Here is a 23,276-nt window from a genome sequence, read left to right on the forward strand (position 1 = left end):
AGTCAAAGAGTTGTTATATGTTATATGAATCGAAACTCGTTGTACCGGCTAGTCAGCTAAACGTGTACTTTGCACCCTTCTACTTCATAACTCAGTGCTTCTGCTAAAGCGAATATCCGGACATCTTCTGTGGATGTCTGGTGCAAGGCTCAGGAAACAATTGTAGTTTCCTGCAGCTAAAGCCAATCATAAACGCGGATGACGATTAAGTCACAGACAGTGTCCAATGAGAATCTATGAAACTTCCAGTGGGCAGATCCATTCCCATTCACAGCTGTGGACGATCGTGGACAGCAGCTTGTCGAGTCCCATCATTCAGGTTAGGTCACTGCAACGGTGTCTTGAGCTGGCAGAAGTGAAATGGAATGAATGGGGGAATACTTAGGCCAGCTCAGCTTGTAAACAACAGAATCACAGCGTCACTGTATGTTTAAACGGCACCTACTACCCCTGAACTATTCAGTAAGTATTGCATATTTTCTGATGGAAAACATGCGTGTGACAGAGATGGCGTCAGTTTATAACTAGCTAGCTATCTCATCTAAGTATTGTACATAGCTGTTGTCAGCTAAATATAGGTAAATTGGTTAACCAATACGCTATTTGGCGGGATTGTTAATGTTATTTTTAATTTCTCAGCAGAGCCGGTTGGCTATGTATTATACATTGAGTGTGAATGTGGAAATTAGTCAGAGTTTATACACTTAAACTATACAAATTATGGATACATTTCATTAGGTACGCATCCTCGAAGATGCGTACCTAATTTCATATAAATGCGTGAGAAGGGTAACGCTGACAAGAGTTTCCTGAGTTGTCTTGTACTCACTGCTTTGCTCTTGCTTCTGCATACCAGGTCCATGTTGTACTGCTTGTCACTGTTGTTTTTTGTTGGAGGTAGAGTACTTGGAATGGTGCTGTGGGTTGTCATTGGATGAAAATATTGGCTAGCTCCTGCGCGTACATAAAACAAGATAAATTGATGAAACGCGGAAAGGGCTAAAATGACCATGCCAGTTGGTATAGTGCCAGCTGCTTCGCAGTGACAATACAGGCACAGTTTACGTCCTGGCCCCCCAAACTGCGCTCTTGTTGCAGCTGACGTTTAATCTCATCGTACACCCCCCGCAGTACTTGAGTTGCACAGTACTGAATACTGATTGTTCTTTTTACTGCGTATTCTTTTTTTGCAGCGGTTGGGGAACTCAGTAGTTAAATTTGTTCCTTTTCCTAAGTCCTTTTTTAGCACACGCTACCTGTAACCCCGAGCTGTTTTTTTCGAGTTTCATTCTTAGTGGGTTAGTTGCTTGAGTAAATTGTAGCATACTTTTGGAAATAAATAAGTACATCGAAGCTATCAATCCTTTAATGGAACAATTTCCCTTTTAAGGAAGCAGACATAACATTAAGTGAATAACTAAAGATTTTAGAATTTCTTTATTTTTTTATAAGAAGACGGTCAGGATATTTCAAAAAGTAATGGCTTATGGTGTTATGTAATGCTCAGTTTATAGCAGAGTGACTGTGTAGAAGCCTTGTATGAAGTGAACCAGATGGCGATGTACAATTTATGTACCATGTGATCAACAAATTATATCCTTGTAGGGGAGGAGTGAGGAGGTGTGGTGACTGGGAGTTTGTTGTTATTTTACAATATCAGTGTATAATTTTAAAGTGTTTTCCAACTGTTTATGTTTTAAGGAAAGATGGAAGTTGACCCTCCACCCCCAGGGACACCACCAACCTCTCCAACCCCCTTAATCCCCCCTGCGGCATCTAGTCCTCGCACTCCTGCAGTCTCCTCACCTTCAACAGCCTCTCCATCCCCAACGGCGGCCAAATCCTCTCCTCCCCCTGCCGTCCCTACTCTACCAGCCGCCGCTGCTCGCTCCAACCCTCCTGTTTCTCCATCCTCCCCATGCCTGCCCACTCCCCCAGCCACGGCTACTGGCTCCACCCCTCCAGTCACTCCGCCCTCCCCAAGCCTCCCCACCCCCCCGGCCGCCGCTGCTCGCGCCAGCTCTCCCGCATCTCCGCCCTCTCCGCCTGCCTCCGCCCCCCGCCCGGTGCCCCCCCAGAGCCCGCCCGCCAGGCCCGCCCCTCAGCATGGCCGCTCTCAGCTGAACGCGGCCAGCGGCTTCGCGCGGCTCGCCCAGACCCTCGTGGTGGAGGAGAGGCGGATCTCGGCGGACATGGATTCACCTGGAGGGTCCCCGCGACGTGCACAGCAGCCTGAAGCCGGTGAGCGCAGCCCAATATGTCAGTATAAGTAATATTAGCATCCATTTAAAACAGCCCAGGTACTAGTGCAGACCGCAGTGTTCGGTGTGATGTCATCCACCTTAGGTTGTCTGTAATACAGTGGAAAAGCTAGCATTGTATACTGGGTCAGGCAGCTTTATGCTCCTAGTTCGTTCTTCCTCTACAGTGGAAAAGGAGAATGTCTGGGTCCATCTCCTGTGAAAGTGTTCTGTGCAGCATGTCGGAGTGCCAGGGCTTCTCCTCACTGTTGCGGAATCACGGTGGATCCTTCAGTGATCTTTGTGTAGAAGCAAACTCAGATTCCTGTGATCTCACAGCCTGATGTTGAGAAGCAGGCAGTGCTGTTGAGAGGTTTCACTTCTGTTTTCCCATTTCCTAAAGCTCTCTCACTTCTTCTTCCATCTCTTTTTAAACTCTCTGTTTCTATTTCTGTAATTATTACTGTCCTACTTATTCCTTCCACATCATGTGACCTAACTAGATTGCTTTCCATTCGTGTTTCTCAATGAACTGAGGCAGAGGCAAATCATCATTTGCTTACATGCGCATGGGAAAGTTAAACACTGACCAGGACACACCTCTCTCATGGCCTGTTTTTATTTCCATACAAGCTGGGTGTCTGGGTCACCTGTGCCCTCTTGTGGTTTTTAAACCATTTTTAGTCAAAACTTTTGGTTTTCTCATAATTTGGAATACCCAGTTGTATCCATAATCTCCACACTTGACTAGAATTTCAGAGCACAGACAAATCACACCATCTCCTCTTGCTGCTAGACACCTTTTCCTTGTCCTCTAATGCACTACATTAGAAGTCTGTTTTTTTATGTCAATCTTAATACTATTTTAGGTCAGGCGCACTTGGTAAAGCTGAAATTCAGGAATGGGATGTACATTGTCAGCAGAAAACAGGCCTTAGTCACAGACTGATATCTCACTCCTACATCTGCAAAGAAAACAGGCCTTAGTCACAGACTGATATCTCACTCCTACATCTGCAAATCTGCTGTACACATAAAAGTTACGTATTCAAGATAAATAAAGGAAGTTTGTTTTGTCAGAAAACAGCAGGCTTCTGATCAGCTGAAAAGCTGAAATTGGCATCGAATTTACTATCTTTGATAGCCCCGTGGTGGGTCAAGGAGTTGGTCCCCCTCCAGTGAATCAAACCGCGTTGAATAAACAGTTTATGAAAGAGCTCCCTCCGATGGCTGTGCTATGCGGCTGCAGCTGCCAGGAATCGTCAGCGGAATGCTGGGATGGAACCGGATACGGCTCGGGGCTAATGGCGCTTCCTCCCGAGCGAGAGGAACGCCAAAGCCGGCCGCCTGCTCGCCGGATCCGCGCGATCTTCACGGCCTGAGAGATTAGCTGTCGGGCTGCAGGTTTGAGTTCTGGCTCCAGGACCACCACCGTGGCTCCCTCGAGCAGGGGGACTTAACCGGAATCGCTTCAGTAGCAGCCGAGCCGTGTGGCCGGGTTGCGTTTACGGTACGGCGCTAGCCGTGCTGGACCCGGGCTTGTGTCTGCTGCTAAGCTGATAAGCATTGTGCTGTAAAGGCGTGCGACGGGGTCGTATTTCACAGATGCGTCTTCCCTGCCGTCACTGACCTTCAGCTTTTCTCCCCCCGCCATGTCGCTTCACGGGGGAGAGACATAATTTCTGCGGCTTAACGGCCGCCACGGACCGGCTCTGTGTGCCCTGGAGTGGGGGGGCTTTGGGTGCTTTGTGAGCCTGTGGAGAAGGACGCTTTTTTGACACGGGCGACCCGTAATGGCGGCTTTCTACTGCAGTCCCGCACTCCTGCCCCTTCACAGTACGAGTATCATTAATGCTGTGCGAGGATTCGAATGGGATTTGACCTCCAGTTGTGACACAGCAGTCAGTGGAAAAAATGACAATGACACCACGCCCCCTTTTCCTCCTCAGCTGCAACTGGATGCCATGGAAGGGGAGAGGGATAATGGGATATGATTTAACACACTGATGCAATCGTGGTGAGGTCATATATACACACTGCTACAGTGGCAGGGTTAGGGTTGAATAGTGGCCCCTTCTTTTCTTGGCATGTGATGGTCTTTAATATGGATTTCATTATCATGGGTGTGAGACCCTTATTCAGTAGGTCTGGAGTGTGCCATGTCCTGAAATAAAAAAATGAATTTAGAGCTTTTTTTTTTCTTTCATATTGTTTTTGGGCAGTGATTCAGCTGCCCCTTTAAATTGTCCAGGGTGCAGTGAATACTGTTCCTGAACTGTTTTATCCAGTGAGTTGTCATTGGGACTTAAACAAGCTTCACTGGGTCAGTAACTGCATCTCTCCTTTGAATACAGCAAATGGACAGGAAGTGGTCAGCCTGTGCTGACTCAACAGCTGCTTTTACTTCTGGAAATATATTGACCTCCTATCTATGCCTTTAAATAAAAAAAGCCAAAACATATCTGTCGTATGTGATGTGACAGTCCTTGTGCCCTGCAGCACAATCCATATGAAGGCCTTGTTGGTTGTGTGGTATAATTTATTTTTAAGGGCATGAACCATCTCAGAATCGTGCCCGTTTGATGTTGGGGTGATTAAAGGAGATTATTATTTACTATAGACCAGGGTTACACCAACCCTGTTCCTGGAGATCTACCATCCTGTAGGTTTTCATTTCAACCATAATTTGGCACACCTGATTCTATTAATTAGCAGCTCCATGAGATCTCTAGCTGTTGAATGAAGTGTGCTTTGTTAGGGCTGGAGTGAAAGCTTACAGGACGGTAGATCTCCAGGAACAGGACTGGACAGCTTTGCTATGGACAGTAATCTATTTTTAGACAGACGGACAGATAGGCTGGCCGAGACAGACAGCACCACATGGTCTGATGATGTGACTCTTCCGTGAGCTGGCTGATTGATGGACCACTGAGCTCGCAGGCCAGCTGTTCCACGGATTAACCAACTGCAGCAACATCCTGCATTCATTCAAACAGAAAGGCCACTGTTTGCTGTTGCCTGGAACAGCGCCTCCTAGAGGATAAGTTAATCTGAAATGCTCTTGTGTTCCTGCTGGGCTCTGCAGCCTAACCCATCTCTGAAACAGACACATGGCTTATTCATGCCACACCCGCCTCCCTTTTAACGGTTGATCCACATAACCGCTTTCTTCAGATTGCCCCACTGAATTGTGGGATAGCTCAGCACCACATGTCATCCCAGGCTTGGTCACATAAGCTTGACAAATTCAGCTCAATGGAACAAAGGATAAAGGCTGTATTTCTGCGCTTTATGCTAAAGTCTTAACTGCACTGAAGTTAAGGTTGATTCACAGCTTTACCATGAACTATGTCATGAACCTGTCTTTGGATTCTGGTTGAACATATATCCAGACTGGATATATTAAAGTACTAAATAAATAACAGGAGGTCTTCCGGAATTTCTCATACATCCCAGGTGACGTGAATGTGGCGATGTGCAGGGATTACACGTGTATACATGTCTAGGGGGAGGCAGTCAGAATGAATTTGTTTCACCTTGAAAAGGAAATCAATAGTGGCCATCCTTCACCATCTGTAAGGATTATTTCTGTTTGAGCAGCAGGAATATTGCTTTTCGTTTTCTGACAGGGAAATATCGAACCCTGCTATTAAAATAATGATTTCTTTTTTGGGTGATGTTTGCCTTCAGTCTCTCCCCTGTCGGGTGAGTGGACACATTATTGGATCTCCCAAACCTGTTTGATGGAGAGAGATTATCCTCACGCTGTGTCGGTATTGGTTATTAACCTCCATCACGCTGAGAGAGAAGGAGCCGGATCGATCTGCAGGGGCTCGGTATTGTCTGCAAGGCTGTCTGTGTTTGCGGGAATTACCCAGCGTGAATCAGATCTTTGTGATACCCTTTCACTTAATGTTTATCTGTGTGGCACTCATCTCTTGGCCAGCACGACCTACATGACTTTGATTTTCACTGTAGGCTGTATGTTTATACAGCTGAATGGTTAACCAAGGTTTAGTAATTTGATCTAGAAATAGGTTCTGTACCTATCTAGCTTATCTTTCACTCAGAGAACAAGGTTACTTGGCTAACACACATAGTGGGAAATGTGCTCATATCGTCATACAGTACCTGTGTTAAGCAGATCAGAGAGGTTACTGTGCGCAGAAGCAGACATTCAGGAGGGCATTATGGGAGATGGAACTCCGTTGCATTCCCATCTTTTGACTCTCAGTGCTGTTCAATCTTCAGCAGCCCCCATCTGGGGAGGATTTCGCAGCAGGTCTGTGAGGCTGTTGTAGCTCTGTTGCTGTGGTTGTGTGAGCATGCCATGGTTTCATAATGCATGAGTCACGCAGAGCGGTAGGTTAATCATTGTTGGCGTGCTGTCCGTGTGATTCCTCCGCTTGAGTAGAAGCCCCGTCATCATTCTGCTCATTTCTAAGGAAACCTTCACTGACCTGCGCTCAGCAGGATGCCCAGTCACCAGCCTCCTTTTCTCCTCTGTCCCTCCGTCTTTCCCCTCTCTCTTTTCTTTGCCCACTCCATCTTTTCTCTGTCTGTATCCCTTTTACTTGTGTATTGATTGATCTTTGGATGGTAGTGTGGAAAAGTAGCAGGTGGCAGCATGCTCTTTGGAGGGGAACGCGTGCTGCTCTGTGCTGTCCTGTACTGGAGGAGAACTAGGCCACGATGCATGCGTCTGTGAGAAAAAAAGCATTGTTGAATGAATCATTGCTTTTATAAGCCACTTCCAGATGCTCAAAGTGCTTTACAGTGGTGAGGACTCACCCACCACCAATGTGTAGCACCCACCTGGGTGATGCACGGCAGACATTTTGCACTCATTAGAATGCTTACCACACATTAGCTAAGGTGGATAGGGAGAGAACTATTTTTAGCCAATTCAGTCAGGGGTTGATTAGGTGGCAGGTTGAGAGATTAATGGTGACTTTCTGTGTCATGGCTACATGTGACATACCTGTGATGTACCTGTGAAGTAGACATATGTGAATGATCAGTACCTGTAACACCTGGTCTCTTTGTGTGTGTGCAGAAACCAAGCCGGAGGAGGAGCTGACGTTCGAGGAGCTGGAGGAGAAGGCAAAGTCCGGAGATGCTAAAGCCCAAACAGACGTAAGGCCTTCCCACAATGACCCGGTTGCTAAGGGTTAATTTCTGTCTGAAAATACAGGGACAATTGGAAATCTCCAGTTTAAACATGACTGTGTGTTTACAGTATATTTAACGGTTTAAGTGTTTTTACCATTGAAAGTGTTTTGGTTGTTGTAGATTTACATCACTACTGTCTCTACTGTGACAGTTAGCTTCAATGTCCAGCTGACCCAGATAGATGTGGTTCCACATTGGTGTTTTGGCTGTGTCTGGTGCTTTAAATCTGAGAGGGAGAAGGATGTTTGCTCTGAGCGGAGAGGCTCTGGCTGTTGTGGTCTCTGATGGACACAAGATATTTGTGTCTCCACCCCGACAGAAAGGTTATCCCGTTTCAGTGGAATGCTGACTCATCAGGTTCCTCTTAGAAAACAACCTCCCACCGCAGCCCCCTCTTGAAAAAATGCCCTGGCTGCCCGTGTGACGCTTCGGCTGTGCGAAATGCCTGAACGCCAGTCACGGGGTGCCTGGCCGAATTCCGCAGTCGATGTCGCCGTGGACAGACATATTTGAGGACGCGTGTCAGCGTTGTTTTCGAGGCGACAGATGTGGATTGATCCATGTCGCAGGTCTATTTTTACCTTTCTGCAAGATAAAAACACCTTGTTCTCAAAACTTCACCCCTTTCCGCAGAAGGGCAGATTCCTGTAGGACGCTTGATCAGGAGTGACCCCCCTCCCCCCAACAACTGCTCAGCTCTCTCCTCATATCTGACAGGGGGGTGGGGGGAGAAGAGGGGGCTGGTTTTGGCCACCTTGTATCTGTGCATGTGAGGCTGTGAGTTAAAGTGTCAGAGAGTTCTTTTGTTGCCAAATAATGTTGAGACGTACTGTAGAACTACAGGTTGAGAAGAGAAACGGTCACTGGGTCCACATTTCACAGTGATTATCGTTGTTACCATTATACCCGACATATTAAGGAATTGTGGGAAGGATCTTGCGGAGGTATGGTCCCTTGTACTGAGCCTGTCAGGTATGATCATGCATGGTGGTTAGGCCTGTAGTAATGGCCTCTAAATTTTCAGTGAATATGACACACTGGCTCATTCAGTTTACTGCTGCCTGTGTGACAGAATGTTCCATCTCCTCTGTTTCATTGAGTCTCTTGGATTACAAAAATATGGATCAATTGAAACCAATTGCATTTGACTGATTTTATTCCAATTTGGGTTGTGGCGGAACTCGCTAGGTCTGAGGAATGGCAGTCATACAGTAAGTCTCCTTTTAGACTGCTATTAACTCTGACTGTGCTTGGGCATTCACCCTGTCTTTGACTGCTACAGTATAACCGCTCAGGGAGCAGATACTATAAAGATACTTAAAGAATACTATGCTTCTGTATTGCATAAATATCAGCTGAGCTAAGGCTCTTATTGTGGGTGTATTACAAGGAACATATTTTACTTATTGCTCATATCTGCGTGCGGTTAGTCACTCAGGTGATTCACGTTGAGGACTGTCTTCCAGGGAAAGGAATAGCCCTCATTCGCCTATGATTCAATGTTCCATACACTCCTCATTAAAGTCAATGATGTCAGTGAGAATTCTGATTTAAAAAAAACTAATAGGGAACCATCTGGTTACCAGCTCAGTTCCTGGACCTCTACTCTATCTTAAATATCCTGTCCAGGGTTGGCTCTTCTTTAATGGTAACGTTCTCTCTGTTTTTAGCTCAACCCTGGGTGGATGAGTTGATGTGAGGACCAGGTTCTTCATTGTGTTTGGTTTTTCGCAGATTGGGAGATACTACCTGAAGCTGGCTGAGCAGGAGGACGAAGAACTGAACAACTGCAACGCTGTCAGCTGGCTGGTTCAGGCGGCCAAAAATGGCCGCAAGGATGCCGTCAGGCTCCTGCAGCGGTGCCTGGCGGAGAGGAAAGGTGGGTGTGGTGTTTTGAGCATGGTCACTTGGGAAGTGAAGTTTTGTTTGCTGGTATTCTGTAGTTTTTTTCTGTTGGTTCATATAAAATCTGTGAAATCCTGTGAGATCCAGGAGCAAATATGAGCACAATCACTTTAAATCATCAGTCATTGTAGAGCAACTGCAGTATTGTTACAGTGTTGATGGAAATGAGAGGATAGCTCACAAATTGATTCCAAGATCTCATTGGCTGCACAATCTCTTGTATTCTTCATTCACTTTGACTCCCCAGGCTGTCATTGAAAATGGTCATCAAGTTTCCTGTAGATCTACCAGGTTAAATCAAAGAGCACACAGTGCCCTTTTCCTTTTGGAACAAACTATATGACTCAGAGTCTCTCAGGGGAGGGAGAAGTGCGACAGGAACTTAAAACTGACCCACTTGGTGCTTTGTTTTGTTTAATTTAATAGCCGTAATATCGTTGCGTATTGTCCCACACTCGGCCGGATTTGCCTGTCAAATGTGTGGTGTGGAGGGTGGAAGTGCTCCACGGAACAATGGCCGTGTCTCTCGCAGGCATCACCGCCGAAAACGTGGAGGAGGTGAAGAAGCTCTCCATGGAGACCAAGTTTGAGCGCGCGGTGAGGAAGGCCGCCCTGCTCATGTACTGGAAGCTGAACCCAGAGAAGAAGAAGAAGGTGGCCGTGTCCGAGATGCTGGAGAACGTGGGGCAGGTCGACGCCGACATGGGTACGGATGTCCGCACGTTGTTACGCGCCATGTGCGGCGCTCGTCTTTCGGTCATGGGAAGGCGTAGACCAAAGGGAGGGTACAGAAGTATCGGTTCACCTCATTAAGAGGTCTGTATGGTTCAAACTGAAAGTGAAACCTGGCAATGGTATGGTAAACGCAATGTGTTCCTGCTGGGAAGCTCCGTTAAAGTACTTCTTTCCTATTCCTGGAATTGTTTATATTTATATGTAAATATTAAAGGTTATTTGAAGACTGATATCCCAAAAAATGTAATTGATTGATTGGACTGATACTGTGAAGTGTCATTAGTCTCATTATGACTGCCTATGAAAGAATCCAGCAATGAGTAATGGACATAACTATCAGTATGAATGAAACGTGATCGTTTTAAGGGAAGTGTGAAGTCCCCACACTGTTTGTACATTCATGATGTTCACTGTTGGGGTGGGGTGGGGGGCCAGGGGGCCGGCCCAAGAGGTTATGTTAAGTGACAGTGTTTCTGTTGAATGGGCAGGCCATGTTAAGAAAGGCAGACAGGCAGGAATGAATATCTGAGGCAGAAGGGTTATGTAAACAGGCTTTGGATTGGATGTTTACTCAAATGGGAGCAGATGGATTGGACGTGTTGTGCTTTGCGTCTCCTCACAGATGCCCCGGGCAAGCCAGGGCCCGTCTCCAGCTCGCTGCAGAAACAGAGGAGAGTTCTGGAGACACTGGTCACCTCTGAGTGTAAGAACCAGACTGTGTTTAAAGGTCCACTGTGTGTGCTGACAGATGCTCTGTCGTCACCAAGCCTAAGAATGAGAATGTGTATGTCAAGATCCACTATGAATAGCTTTCATTTTAGGGTAATGACTATTTAGGTCTGATTTAATTTAAAAGTCAAGATTTTAGTCCCACTTTGTGGGTTGGTATACAAACAGGAAAAAACCTCATATTTGCAATAAAAAGTGTAATTAGCGGTGTAAGGATACATGGGATGTAACATACATCCACATCAATGTATCGGTTCAAAGGCCAATGATCCGATCCACTCAATATAAAGTGCAAAAATCAACCCATATCATTATGAATCATGGCAAAATACTTATTACATGTCCATAACCCTGTGGTAGTTCGCTCTCTATTAACGTTGCCAGCAACATAGTTTACATTTCCGACTCAACCTCATCACTCGCGCTAGTGCCGATTTCCTTCTGTTGAACGTGATGTCAATACGTTTTTTGCTCTCTCACTCATTGTGGTTCCATTTGTACATTGTAACAGTATTGTGTTAGCTGGAATCCTGTATATTGATCTTTTGTTAGTATATTCTTACTATAGTATTGGGTAATATCATAGCAAAATTTATGATATTGCCAAATATTGAACCTTAGTCACAAGAATCGGAATTGTGGTGAAGCCTGAGGTTTTCACCTCTCTGAGTAATTTAGTCTGCATGTGAGGTGCTAACTCGTAAAATAACCATATAAGTGTGTATTTATGAATACCTCCTACCTTTTCCTGAAGACTGTCATAGTCATGATTCCTGTTGTATCACAGAGTCTGGTTTCACCTCTTAGCTGGGTCAGATTCTTTAAACAATTTTACCTTCACTGAAAGTCATCCATAAATAGTCAGTATTATAAATAGAGATTAATAGCATTAATGCTCTGTCATCTCACTGGCTTTTGCATTCCAGACTCGAATTCAACACATGAAGCTTATTGCCTTAAGTTACAAGCCTTGACATTCATGGCCTTTAGTTTAATACTTGTGTGATTAAATACCTATGATGTTTTGTGACCTTTCACATACAGTAGTCAATAGCTCTGTTAATACCCTGTGGTGACCCTTTGAATGCATATGAATGTCTGACATTCTGTGTGAACATTCTATGCATGCAGATGAATGTGGAGAGTACTCAGAGTCAAAAAATGTCATTTTTTTCTCAGTCTAACTCTCCTCCCCTCTGTTTCCACCTGCTCCAGCCAGCAAATTTGTGGGTTTGGATGATTTCGTGGAAATCACCAAAAAGTACGCACAGGGCATCGCCCCGTCCTCAGAACTGGACCAGGGCGACGACGATGACGACGACTCCATGGCGGGAAAGCACCCGGACGACCTGCCCCTGCACCAGAAGGTACGAGAGCCGAAGCCGACGCCATGGCGCCAGAAAAAATGCAAGCGGTTTGGCACGGTCACTGTGCGGCACCCCCCCCCCCCCCTCCCCCCTTTACTGCCTGGGTGGATCTGTTGTCCCTGCCCTGCCCGTGACCCGTGTACTCGCTACACACCACGACCCTCCCTACTGTGCCGTCTCCCTGCACTCCGTGTCTTGAATCACCCAATCGGAAGGGCTTGCCTGCCACCCTAACCTCGCTGTTCCAGTGATAATGGTTCAGCTGTCCGCACTCACACCGTTCTCCCCTTCAGCACGCAACCTTCTGTGAAAACGATTGGAATGGGTGTGTGGTCTACTTCACCCACGGTTGTCTTGACCTGTTCGGCCTTGTGGGTGTGGACAGTGCCTCGTGGTGAAAACAAAGGGGCGTGGCCTATTTCCCACCACACTGTATTGCTGCGAGTTATCTGCATTGTTTAAGTCTTGACGGACCTCTTGGTTTGCATCCTGGGTAGTGGAGTTCTCTGAATCATGTCATTTGTGCCCGTGGACTGGCGTGAATGGATTGTTCGGTCTTTTGAACACCTTTTGGCATGACGCGTACTCGGTTGGGATAGCAGAATTTTGTCCGGCATGAATTTGCTCGCTCATAGGTTTGTTTGCTTGACTCTGGAGATTGTAGCCATGACGGGAAATGTAATTCTTTCTTTAATGTGGTTTATTTTCTTTTTTAGTCTCTTTGTGTCCTTTTTCTCTGTTGGAAATTTTAGACGTTGATTTAGGCCTGTGTGTTTTTCTAAGCAAGTAATGAAAGAAACACATTGATGATGTGAGTTAAGTTGAAGTGGTCCAATGGAGGGATATTAGGGTATCCTAGCCCCTGTCTGTGGTAGTTTTCATTGTGACAGCAATTACAGTCTATGCAAACACAGAGCTTCTGACCCTGAACAACTCAGGTTTTCCTTCAGGTTTGTCGATGGACAATGAGCGAGTATCCTTCTATCCACAGTATTATATTTGTTTCCCTCCATTTTTTAACAGACTACTTCTTCACCGGTTCTTACTAAGTCCCCCTCTGCAGTTTTACTGTGGTCAAAAAATCAAGTTATATATATTCATTTTCCATTACTGTGCATGATGGGAAAAGCTGTCAGTTAAGCAAATGTTGCCATGGTCACTGAGCTGCCTCACACTGATCAGGAGTCCGCATGCAGCGCAGTCGTCACGTAGGTCAGTGTAGCAGGGAGTGTGGGCGGGCTCCTCAGGTGAAGTCTAAAGCAGGTGGCTTTTGAAGGAGGCCCCTATTGATGATAAGTGGAGCGAGAATGGAGGTCCGCTTGCCATGGCCCACGTTCCGCCGGTTCCCGCCGAGGGGGCCCTGGGAGTCAAAAAGCCCAGCCCGCCGACGGAGTCAATCTGCCGGAAAATGCTGATGTCCAGATGGGGTGTAGGGAGGAGCAAGAGGTTGGACATTAATGACAACAGCACAATGCTGAGAAGAACTTTGGATTTTAAAACCCACTTTCTGGTAAAACCCCTCCCCTGAATGAAGTAACACACACAAAAATTAACATTCCTTTAAAATTGGATTAAATAATCCAGACTGTTTTTTTATGGTTAATTGATGCCTGCTTTTTTGCTCCCTCCCCTCTCGTTCTGCAGATTCTGAAGTACCCGATTCATGCCATCATGGAGATTAAGGAGCACCTGATCGACTGGGCATCACGCGCTGGCCTGCAGTGGCTTAGCACCATCATCCCCACCCACCACGTCAACGCCCTCATCTTCTTCTTCATCATCAGCAACCTCACCATCGACTTCTTCGCTTTCATCATTCCCCTGGTCATCTTCTACCTCTCTTTTATTTCTATGGTGATCTGCACCCTGCGGGTCTTCCAAAACAGCAAGGCCTGGGAGAACTTCCGGGCTCTGACCACACTGCTGACCCGCTTCGAGCCCGGCCTGGACATGGAGCAGGCCGAGACCAACTTCGGCTGGAACCACCTGGAGCCCTACCTGTACTTCATCGCTTCCGTCTTCTTCGTCATCTTCTCTTTCCCCGTGGCGGACAAGACCTGGATCCCCTGCTCGGAGCTGGCCACCGTCGCCATCTTCTTCACCATCACCAGCTACATGAGCCTCAGCTCGTCGGCGCAGACCTACACCCGGCAGGCCATGGTCATTGAGGTGGCCTCCTCCATCTGTGCCATGACCAGCTTCCTGCCCGAGCGCATGGGCCTGGCCCGCTTCCTGGGCCGGACGTTCCTCACTGTGCCCATCAGCGAGTTTGTGGTCCTGAAGATCAGCATCCCGTGCCTCCTCTACATGTACCTCTTCTACCTGTTCTTTCGGATAGCCCATATGCGCAACTTTAGGGGCACCTATTGCTTCCTGGTGCCCTACCTGGTGTGCTTCATGTGGTGCGAGTTCTCGGTGGTCCTGCTGCAGAACTCCACGGGCATCGGGCTGATCCGCACCTGCATTGGCTACTTCCTGTTCCTGTTCGCTCTGCCCGTGCTCACCCTGGCCCTGGCCGCCGTGCTGGTCATCCAAGTCATCAAGTGGTTCCTGGCCCTGGAGCTGACCAAGATGATCGTGACGCTGGTGGTGTGCGCCATCCCGGTCATCCTGAGGCTGTGGACGCGCTTCAGCCTCTCCCTGCTGGACGTGCTCAAGTCCCTGTCCAAGAGCAGCGTGGTCAAGCTCATCCTGGTCTGGATCTCGGCCATCATCCTCTTCTGCTGGATGTACGTGTACCGCTCGGAGGGCATGAAGGTGTACAACTCCACGCTGACCTGGCAGCAGTACAGCTTCACCTGCGGCCCGCGGGCCTGGAAGGAGTCCAACATGGCCAAGACCCAGATCCTGTGCAGCCACCTGGAGGGCCACCGCGTCACCTGGACGGGCCGCTTCAAGTACGTGCGGGTGACGGAGATCGAGAACGGAGCGCAGTCCGTCATCAATCTGCTGCCCGCCTTGGTGGGCGACTGGATGCGCTGCCTGTACGGCGAGGCTTACCCAGCCTGCGACCCCCAGAACGCCACCCTCCACGAGGACGAGCTGTGCCGCCTCAAGTTCCTGGCCAAGCACGAGTGCCACATCAAGCGCTTCGACCGCTACAAGTTCGAGGTGACGATGGGAATGCCCCTGGACAGGAAGGGCCGGAACGGCACGCTGGAGGACGACGACGCCACCAAGGACATCGTCCTCAAGGCCAGCAACGAGTTCAAGAAGGTCCTGCTGAACCTGGGGGCGGGCAGCACGGTGGAGTTCAGCACGGTGCTGGAGGGCCGCCTGGGCAGCAAATGGCCGGTGTTCGAGCTCAAGGCCATCCACTGCCTCAACTGCGTCTCCAAGCTGGTGCCCGTGGGCAAGCAGTACAAGATCGAGCCCGACTGGAGGGGCACGGCTCAGCAAGCCATTAAGTTCGCCTTCGACTTCTTCTTCAACCCCGTCTTATCTGCCAGGATAGAGTAGCGTCACTGCGGGGGAAGAGGTGGGCTACTGTGTTACGATGCTGCGCTGTTTGAATGTACTGAGGTGTACCTTCGTAGTTCACCACGGTAACTATGTAATGCCTTATATATATTTTGTGCGTGTGTCTCATGTAACAGAGATGCACATTATTTTCACTACAGTAGACAATGTACAGTAAGTATATGTAAATATATTTACCCAATGGACAGTAAATATAAATATAAAATATACCTCTACAGTGAACCAACATGCGCAGCCATTGGGAATTAGGCTAACGTTAATTTATTACACAACTGGCTTATTGTTCATCTGAGAGAACCAGCACAGGTGTTCTCGCATTCGCGGAAGGAAGAAACTTCCAGAAGACACGGTTGATAGATGCCTCCTGTAATCCTGAGCTCCGGCGTCCGGTGGACCTATGGAAAGACAGCATGGCAGCCGGCATGGCTTACGCATTCATGAAGCGTTCTCCACACGCAGGGACAACTGCTGCGCTCTGTCACGGTGCACCTGTGGGCTCGCGTGTCACCCAGGGAAGACGAATGTGAGGGGGGCCGCAGTGGAGGAATCACCACATGTGCAGTAAAGCAGCGGGCTGGCTCACGCTTCTCACAAAGGGGTCCATTGTGTGTTTGGCCTCAACGCATTTCAGATTAGTGAGAAGGTGTCACATTCTCCGATTAGTTATAATCTGCAAAATACACGTATGCTATACTAGATGTACTTCATCATGAATGAAATTCCTCCCACTAAATTATTTTGAACACAGGAAATATTCATATACCTTCATGTATTCACATACATACACACACGCATGCAAATAATTAAAAAACGTCCTCTGTTGTGTAATCGTACTTACCAATGAGCACATAGCCATTCATGGATTTGTAGTCTAACATTGACAGAAATATAGAGCCTTAATTCAGAGCCATAAAATCAGAGCAATAGTCAGTTTACCATTATTTAATGCTTTTTTAAAACCTGTGTTTAAAAAAAATCAGTACATGGATGCTCTAAAGGAATACAGTAGATGTATATCCCTTTTAGAGAACTGTGGTATTGTTCCTTATTCTTTTCATGAATCATTCATTTGTTGCGTGTCTTTTACTGTGTGAGTAGAGAAGCTTTTTGTGTGAATGGAGTTCTATGAGCATGAGGTCTGAATCATTTGAAAGCCAACTGTCAAGCACAGTGGGGTGAGCTTGTATGTTCAGAGCTGGAATCTGTTCGAAGCCAGATTTTTAGCCAAGGATTTGCTTCCACCTACAAACGGTGTTTCTCAGTTCATGGTTGGAGATCCACTGGTGGGTTTAAAGAGGTGCTTACTATCAGCATGTGGCAACTGGCAAGGTGCCTGTACTAAAACTGATTATGCACCTTCCACAGAAGCTTACACTAATGAAACTAAGCAGCAGTAATTGGTGCAAATGCTGATAAAATCTTGGTATTAGATTACATTTTATAGTGGTGGTTAGAGCCATTGTGTTCACTCATTAAGTTGGTTGTTTTATTGTGTTGGAATGTTTGGAAACCTCTGCCTTAAATTATATTTTGTTGTAATTTTCTAGTTCTGGCTTCACCTGTGGCTTTCCCTCAGAAAATATATTTTTTGCTGTTGAGCAGCTGTATAGGAGTTCCCTAATTTCAATAAGAAAGTTGAGTATGAGGGGGGAGGAAGGCCTGTTTAACGTTAATTGATAATGTAGTCAAAATGGAATCCTGAAAATGTAAATGTTTCCTGGAAATACTGCTGTAATCCCACCACTGTGATGAATAAAGTGTCATCAGCCAACGGGCTGCTAGCCTTGTTGTGTTCTTTTGGGCACAGCTAGAGCGGTGTCTGTCTCTGTCCCTGGGCTTTCTCACTTCCTCAGCACTGTCCTTATTGGGCTTCGCAGGGAAGATTGATCATGTCACAGCTGCAACACAGTGTTAGCTCAGGGGTGTCAAAATCAGCTTGTGTGTGTGTGCATGCGTGTCCGTGCGTGTGTGTGTGTGTGTGTGTGTGTGCCTGCGTGTGTGTGTATGTGTGTGTGTGTGTGCCTGCGTGTGTGTGTGTGTGTGTGTTCGTAATGTTGCTGTTCCAACCAATTAACCTAGATTAATTGGTCCACATAAATTATTGTACACAGTCGCACATGCAAAGTACTGTCATATTTCAGTGCAAGCAGTGCATAAGTGTATTGTGTACATTAAGCGCTCTGCTACTGTTTTTTTCACAAAATGAGATTTATTCAAAACTTCATTGGCCATAGATCTAGAACACAAGAAAGGTCTTTTCAGTCAATCCTGAAGCTGGGCCCATAAATTCAGGTTCTAACCACCAGATGGCTCTCTTCACACACTGATTATTCAAATGAAGTGTACTGTCACTGAAACCATTGGCAAAAGATTAAATTGCTCACAGTGTCTTATCCAGGATTTAAAAAAAATAAAAAAAGCAATTATATGTGTGTTTTAAAACCAGATCTCTCTGCATTGCATTGGCCACAGCTGGGTAGATGCTTGGTGTATATATATTGGAGCTGATAGCACAATCTGGAATGTGGGTCAATGATAATGCAGAGCATCTACACAGGACAGAGGCAGAGAGACTGTGGAGCAGCAGATGGTAGTGGAGTTACACTAAAGCACACACTGTCCACCTATTGAGAGATATCAGCATTATTAACAAACTATCAGCAGGGCTGAAAACCAAATACAAGTCTGATGCAGTCTGTGTTACATGAAGAGCCCTTACCATCACTGGCCAAAGAAACCAAGAGTAGAAACTGTCTTATATCTTGTGACTACAGTAAAGGAAAAAAGTAATACGCACGTGCACACACACACACACACACACTCACACAACCTGTAGGCAACACCCAAAACTAAAAAAGAAAAAAAAAAACATTTTCAATCCCTGTTCACATCTATGGATTTCCTCTCGGCTGTTCTCACTTATGCTTAACCACACAGAGTCTTTTATCAAAAGAAAAACACAAGAAAGTTGGATGAAATGGATGAAAACTTTGAGGACTCTAAAAAAATACCAATATTTTGTAAAACCACAAGTTTGTGTTGTCCCATCACACAAAGCATCTCTTAAGGAGAACAGCTGACACTTGGGAGGTGTTCCCCATGACGGAACGTTCAATGACATCTCTAGCAAATAGCAATACATCTTGTAAATGAAACGCACTATCGATGTGCATTCTGGAACTAAAACATTAACACATTTTAAGCAGAAAGAAAAGAACAGAAAGAACGAAGACTAGGATATGGCAGGTCTGCCATATGCAATGACGCCTGGGTGCCTTGTCTGACAGATGGAACCATCGCTTGCTTTCCTTCGTCTCTCCTCTGCGTTCGATTGCTGAGCGCGGCCCGTCACCATGGCAACGGCGCATCTTGGGAAAAAAAAACGAATTTCTTGTCCCCGTGCCCTCCTTGCTCGTCATCTGTCCGTGAAGAAAGCGAGCCCCTATAAGGTTCTGACTGATCAGCGCGTGGACTCCGTGCGCTACAGCTGATTATGTCAAATATACAAGCGTGTTCCTGCCATACAGCTTTATTTCATTTCAGTCAGTCAAGAGAACTGAGAGAATGCACCAACATTATGTGGTTAGCTAAGCTACTGTACATTAGGCTACATGATAACCCTAAGGACAATACGAGTTGCATTTCATCTCACGTGCTGGATTGTTCGTTTTCAATTCTTTAGATAATTTAACATTTTAAATTAAGCTTATTATCAGATCAACATTTTATTATAGTATTCCATTCTTCCTCTCTTCACTGTGAATTCTCTGCAAATGAAAAGTCTCCACAGTCAAACTGTAGGATGCAATTTTGTTGAAACCTTTATTCGAAAACTCATATTAACATATTTATAGTCGTTTATTTGACAGTTTAGTCCAAAAATAAAGGAAATAAGGAAATAAACAGAAAACAAGTGAGTCGATGTACAGTCAGGAAGAGGAATCACAATGTTAAAGGGCTGGTACCACAAACATTTTTTTTTTCATGGCCTAGCACAAAGTATATAAATAAATACATTTAAAAAGGAATCTAAATGTTGGGGAAACAAATCGGAGAAACCTAGGAGAGGATGTGTAACTTCCTCTATGACATCCAACAAAATTTCCCCCCCCACCATTTCATATCAATTTCTCAAGGATGGAGCCACAAAGAGTGCAATTGAACATTCAGTAAGGACGTAAATTGATCTGAGGAGTTGAAGTAGTATATTTGTAAAATACCCACAGGCCAGGGAGATCTGTATCAAGCATCCCCTGCTGTTAGGAAAAACTGTGTAGATTTTTTTCCTTGTTGAGTGAAAGAGTGACATGATTAGATAAATGTCTCTCAACACCACCAATATCAACTTTATCAGTGATTGTACTTCCTTATGTTCAACTGAACGACACTCCATATTTATTTTTGAAATTCATGTCTTTTGTTGTTAGAAGAGGAAAGAAGTTGGAATATTGCAGAGACTTAAGAAATATATACATGATTCCATTCAGCCTTTTACATTTTTTTGATTATAGTATTAATAAACATTCCTCATTCCCTTGGTTTTGTTTCTCATTAAAACATTTTAGGCATTATAAATGTACATCGTAACACTGAACAATGGTAAACATGCTTTTGTGCTTCAATACACAAAAAGTAATAATAGTCATTTATGGTAACTAGTGCTGTGTAGAGACAGAACTCTGCAAGCCATTTTACAGCGAACAGCCTGTTTTTATGATTCAAAAAAGGCAGCCAGAAGTCTAAAAACAGTATTTACTATCATGCAGCATCAATTTGCTTCTTTTTTTTTTTGTTGTCGATTCTTTAATCTTGTAGCAAAACAGCACATGGGAAGGCTGAGGTCCATGCACTCATCTTCAACTTCAAATCTGAATATCGGCTATGGATCTCGACTGGTCGTACAAAGCTTTTGTGAAGGCTGCATTTAGAGAGTGCATTACTGTACTGTTTATCGGTCATTCTTTTTGCTGTAAAAATACAGTCTCTTGCAGTGGGAACCAAAATGGAAAACCTCAAAAAAACTTACCTGCCCATATATTATTAATATCATCATAGTCATCATCATCATCATCATTATCATCACCATCATTATCATCATCGTCATTTAACACCATCATGAATTTACAAAACAAAAAGATGGAAGAAGTGAGAGACGTACATTCAGACTTTTACCATACCTTATTCACTATAGCCATCAGTAACAAGCAACACACTAAAAAGGGGGGACTTGCATCTTTTCCATTAATGATGCTAGCCCGCTTTCTCATCAGAATACCAAAGCCACTTAATGTCACAAAAAATATTCAAATGGAAAAAAATCTTTGTGGTTAGTCTATCGAGGAACCCCTTAAAAGAGGGTCTTACTTTTGTCAGCTCAGAGGATATTTTAAACCCATGTCAGATTATGGACAGGAGGTAAAAAGAATATAAAGTTAGTCGATGATAAAAAAGAAGAAGAAAAAGAGTGCTGCTTAATTCAGCTAGCTCCAGCCTGGGGACTTACTCATTTCAGGGGAAAATAGACAAAGGAAACACAAGAGAGAGCCTATGCTATCCCAGGCTCGAAAAATCACATCAACTATCAGAAAGCTTGATAACAAAAATGATTGATTTTAGCACACTGCTGTAGATCATCAAAAGTCCAGTCTGTTTTTAAACCCAAATGAAGCTCCCAACCCACAACCAACTGATTGGTTCAACGAAACACAAACATGCAATCACTCTGTGCACTTTCAGTCATATAACATATAAACTGTACATGATTTCTTGCCGGGATAAATAAATTTAACAGGAGGAGATTTGTAAAAGCCCTTTTCGAAACCATGTGTATTCTATTAATCAATTAATATCAATCTGTTGCTGCTCATTTTGTACTGAAGAGTGCTGGAGGGTGTGTGTTTGTGCAGTTAGATGTTATAGAGGTATCAAAACATGTTCACTGTAACATTGCTACACAGTGACAATTCTGTGCACAGATCTCTGCAGAGTGGAGACATGCTAACTGCAGACAAAACAACTAAACAAAAAACATTCAAATTTTGCCTTCAGGTTGGCCCTCTGTTTGGGGTTGACCTCTTTGGAGTAAATACAGTACAGCAATTGAAGAAATCATTGAAGAAATCATGTGAGAGAACGGCGCCCTGACAAGCTTTCAGTGCGTTTATACTGTACGAGCTGCTCAGTACAATCAGGGAAATATTCACTCAACAGAAGTGGTAAAACACATCAAGGTGGGGCATCTAAGCAGGCTTCACACTCTTCAAGAAAAAAAAAACAGTGATTTAAATGACTAACTTTGTGAGTTGTTGTTTTCCAACTTAATCCAACAGGCAAAAAAGAAAGAGAGGAGAAATGCAGTAAGGAGAAGGAAAAGGAGAAGTAGAAGAATAAGAAGAAGAAGAAGCACGAACACCGAGAACGTAAAGGAGCACAGTCGAGTCCTGTCGCGTGCTTCAGTCCCTCGTCCAATCCATGTGTGAGACGTCGGCACTCGGCGCCGTCTCCACGGCGACTTCCAGAAGCCCACAACTACCAACAGCAAACAAACACGAGTGACCAAGCACAATCCACAATTCCAACACAAAGAAAACGCTCTCTCGCTCAGCCCCGGACAGGTCCTCTCCAGGTGGGGGGTGGGGGTGGGACAGCAGAGGAGAGCAGTAAAGGTGAGCAGGGCTTTAGGACTGGGGGGGTGGGGGGGGGTGGGGGGGTTTGGGTCCGGCCTGGCGCCGCCCTGCAGGAGCTCTGCGTTAGTGCATCTCTGAGTTAACCTTGTCCTGGAATATGTACAGATTGTTTGTGGCGGCGATGGCGATGATGTTCTCGGCTGGGTGCCAGGCCGTGTGCAGGATCTTCTTGGTGTAGTCCAGGCTGTCCACGGCGATGTCGTCCTTGCGCCGTTTCCCGCCGACGCAGACCCGCCGGGGCTTGAGCACGGCGCGCGGCTTGCTGCTCTCCCGCGACGCCTCCAGCGTCACGTCCCGCTTGGTGTTCCGGTCGAACATTCGGAAGAAGTTGTTATAGGCCCCAGTCATGATCACGCTGCAGAGAGACAGAGAGAGAGAGAGAGAGAGAGAGAGAGAGAGAGAGAGAGAGAGAGAGAGAGAGAGAGAGAGAGAGAGAGAGAGAGAGAGAGAGAGAGAGAGAGAGAGAGAGAGAGAGAGAGAGAGAGAGAGAGAGAGAGCGACAGAGAGACATAGAGAGAGAGAAAGAGAGAGATAGACACAGAGAGAGAGAGAGCAAGAGAGAGAGAGAGAGACAGAGAGATAGAGACAAGAGTTTAATTCACAACAGGACACACAGCACTGAGGGACATGGTGGAGGGACAAGATCAGTGGAATATAAATTGAAGCCTGGAGCCTTATTTTTTTTGTCAGGCTATCTTGGGAATTAGGCTGGAAATTCAATTGATTTAAAGCATAAGAATGATCAAACATGATCACATGACTCTTCACCAATCAGAGGAAGCCCCTCCACCCCCAAAAGCAGCGGGGTACCCACTGAGACCACCTTCCTAGGTTGTGCAAAATAATTATTTTTAATAAGTCTTCACAGGACTGTCCTGTAATGGTCACATTCTGTATTTATCAGTGACTTGGGCCCCTGGGCACACAGCAGGCTTACTCAGCTAGGGATTGTGTGTTTGAAT

General features: G+C 45.7%; 2 protein-coding genes across 5 annotated transcripts in view; one reads left to right on the forward strand and one right to left on the reverse strand.

Annotated features, from left to right (window-relative positions):
* The first annotated feature begins 26 nt into the window (after nt 1-26).
* On the forward strand, nt 27-17,402 carry LOC118231966 (wolframin-like). 2 transcript variants are annotated; one of them, XM_035426415.1, is made up of 9 exons: nt 27-462; nt 1,702-2,241; nt 7,297-7,376; nt 9,147-9,291; nt 9,850-10,023; nt 10,675-10,755; nt 11,997-12,148; nt 13,425-13,658; nt 13,793-17,402. In XM_035426415.1, the coding sequence occupies exons 2-9, from the start codon at nt 1,707-1,709 to the stop codon at nt 15,605-15,607; spliced, it is 3,216 nt and encodes a 1,071-aa protein (XP_035282306.1). In that variant the 5' UTR covers nt 27-462; nt 1,702-1,706; the 3' UTR covers nt 15,608-17,402. The 2 variants fall into 2 exon arrangements, with proteins under 2 accessions (XP_035282306.1, XP_035282307.1); XM_035426416.1 differs by lacking the exon at nt 13,425-13,658 and having other exon boundaries at nt 28-462.
* A 2,024-nt stretch (nt 17,403-19,426) lies between these two features.
* The window catches only part of LOC118231377 (serine/threonine-protein phosphatase 2A 55 kDa regulatory subunit B gamma isoform), a 73,635-nt gene continuing 69,785 nt past the window's right edge, over nt 19,427-23,276 (reverse strand). For all 3 annotated transcript variants that reach the window (XM_035425119.1, XM_035425118.1, XM_035425120.1), the window contains one exon: nt 19,427-22,669. In XM_035425119.1, coding sequence (XP_035281010.1) covers nt 22,378-22,669 — 292 coding nt within the window. In that variant the 3' untranslated portion in view covers nt 19,427-22,377. The remainder of the gene's footprint in view (nt 22,670-23,276) is intronic.

This window comes from Anguilla anguilla, chromosome 7 (assembly GCF_013347855.1).
Source record: "Anguilla anguilla isolate fAngAng1 chromosome 7, fAngAng1.pri, whole genome shotgun sequence".
Classification (NCBI taxonomy): domain Eukaryota; kingdom Metazoa; phylum Chordata; class Actinopteri; order Anguilliformes; family Anguillidae; genus Anguilla; species Anguilla anguilla.

Coding starts and splice junctions, on each gene's coding strand:
- LOC118231966 (XM_035426415.1), top strand. CDS start 1,707: ATGGAAGTTGACCCTCCACCCCCAGGGACACCACCAACCTCTCCAACC. Junction 10,024..10,674: donor GCAGGTCGACGCCGACATGG/GTACGGATGTCC, acceptor GTCTCCTCACAG/ATGCCCCGGGCAAGCCAGGG. Junction 10,756..11,996: donor GACACTGGTCACCTCTGAGT/GTAAGAACCAGA, acceptor CACCTGCTCCAG/CCAGCAAATTTGTGGGTTTG.